The sequence below is a fragment of the Eimeria mitis genome, genomic scaffold (genome assembly GCF_000499745.2).
Source record: "Eimeria mitis Houghton genomic scaffold, Emh_scaff1992, whole genome shotgun sequence".
Classification (NCBI taxonomy): domain Eukaryota; phylum Apicomplexa; class Conoidasida; order Eucoccidiorida; family Eimeriidae; genus Eimeria; species Eimeria mitis.
Window position 1 is genome coordinate 6,675 of NW_013570316.1, and position 1,368 is coordinate 8,042.

Consider the following 1,368-nt stretch of genomic DNA (forward strand, 5'->3'; position numbering starts at 1 on the left):
AGCAGCAGCAGCAGCAGCAGCAGCAGCAGCAGCAGCAGCAGCAGCAGCAGCAGCAGCAGCAGCAGACGAAGCCTGAAGAGCAGCAGCACTCTATCTATACGTGGTTGTTATATAGTAATAAAAAGATTAAACTTTATTCTGCGGCATGGGGCCCCCCTCTTTGGTTTGTTTATAAGAGAAGATGGCTTCGTGCGGGTTAGGGATTTGCTTACTATACCCTGCATGCATGCAGTCACCTGGACACATATACTACAGGTAAACTGCTGCTGCTGCTGCTGCTCCTGCTGCTGCTGATGCTGTGGTGGTGGTGGTGGTGCTGCTGCTGCTGTGTGGTGGTGGTGGTGTGGTGGTGGTGGTGGTGTGGTGGTGGTGGTGGTGCTGCTGCTGTTGCTGTTGTTGTGCTGCTGCTGATGGGAATATGCTGCTGGTGCTGCTGCTGATGTGATGCTGCTGCTGCTTCTGCTCTTTCTGTTCATTCTATATGTGTGTCTCTGCTGTTGCTGCTGCTGCTGCTGCTGCTGCTGCTGCTGCTGTTTTCAGGCTGTTGAAGGCAACCACAAGCAGCGGTATGAATTGGTGTATGATGAGACAGAGACGGAGACCTGTCCTGCCCTCCTAGCAGAGCAGCAGCAGCAGCAGCAGCAACAGCAGCAGCAGCAGCAGCAGCAGCAGCAACAGCAGCAGCAGGAGGAACAGGAGCAGCAGCAGCAGCAACCAATACAGTGCACTGCGGAAGAGCTTTCAGATGCTTGTAGTGGTTGTGCTGCAGATGCATGCAGCAGCAATTGTTGCAGTGGCTCAGGAATAGCAGCAGCAGCAGCAGCAGCAGCAGCAGCAGCTCCAGTAGCAGCAAATGATACTTCCTGCAGCAGCAGCAGCAGCAGCAGCAGCAGTAGCAACGAGGAGAGGTGCCCGTGTAGATTCGTTTGCTGCACAGCTGCGTACAAAGATACTGCAGCAGCAGCAGCAGCAGCAACAGCAGCAGCAGCAGCAGCAGCAGCAGCAGCAAAGAAGGTGGAGCGAATGAGCGGCAAGTGGCTGCTGAGGGCTACCCAGGGACACACCATTCCTTACATACGCAGGTATGCAGCAGCAGCAGCAGCAGCAGCAGCAGCAGCAGCAGCAGCAACAGCAGCAGCAGCAGCAGCAGCAGCAACGGCAGCAACAACAGCAGCAGGTTATAGAAGCATATGACATTGTTTTAATTTTGTTTGCTGCTGTAGCGAGCCGTTTGTGTTGCTGCTGTTGCTGCTGCTGTTTTTGTTTTGTTTTTTTCTTCTGCTGCTGCACCTACATGTGTATATTGCTGTTGCTGCTGTTTCCTTTGCTTCTGCTTCTGCTGCTGCTGCTGCTGCTGCTGCGATGTAT

General features: G+C 53.9%; 2 protein-coding genes across 2 annotated transcripts in view; both read left to right on the top strand.

Moving 5' to 3' along the window:
* Window positions 1-76, top strand: part of EMH_0046990 (uncharacterized protein) — a gene marked incomplete at both ends in the record, with an annotated part of 2,478 nt that extends 2,402 nt beyond the window's left edge. Inside the window, 1 exon segment of the mRNA XM_013496233.1 lies at window positions 1-76. Within this exon segment, the coding sequence (XP_013351687.1) occupies window positions 1-76 (76 nt within the window).
* A 146-nt stretch (window positions 77-222) lies between these two features.
* EMH_0047000 (tRNA 2' phosphotransferase, putative) lies at window positions 223-1,194 on the top strand (the record flags this gene model as incomplete). Its single annotated transcript, XM_013496234.1, has 2 exons — window positions 223-255; window positions 541-1,194. 2 exons carry the CDS (start codon window positions 223-225, stop codon window positions 1,192-1,194), a joined length of 687 nt encoding a protein of 228 aa, XP_013351688.1.
* Window positions 1,195-1,368: the final 174 nt, after the last annotated feature.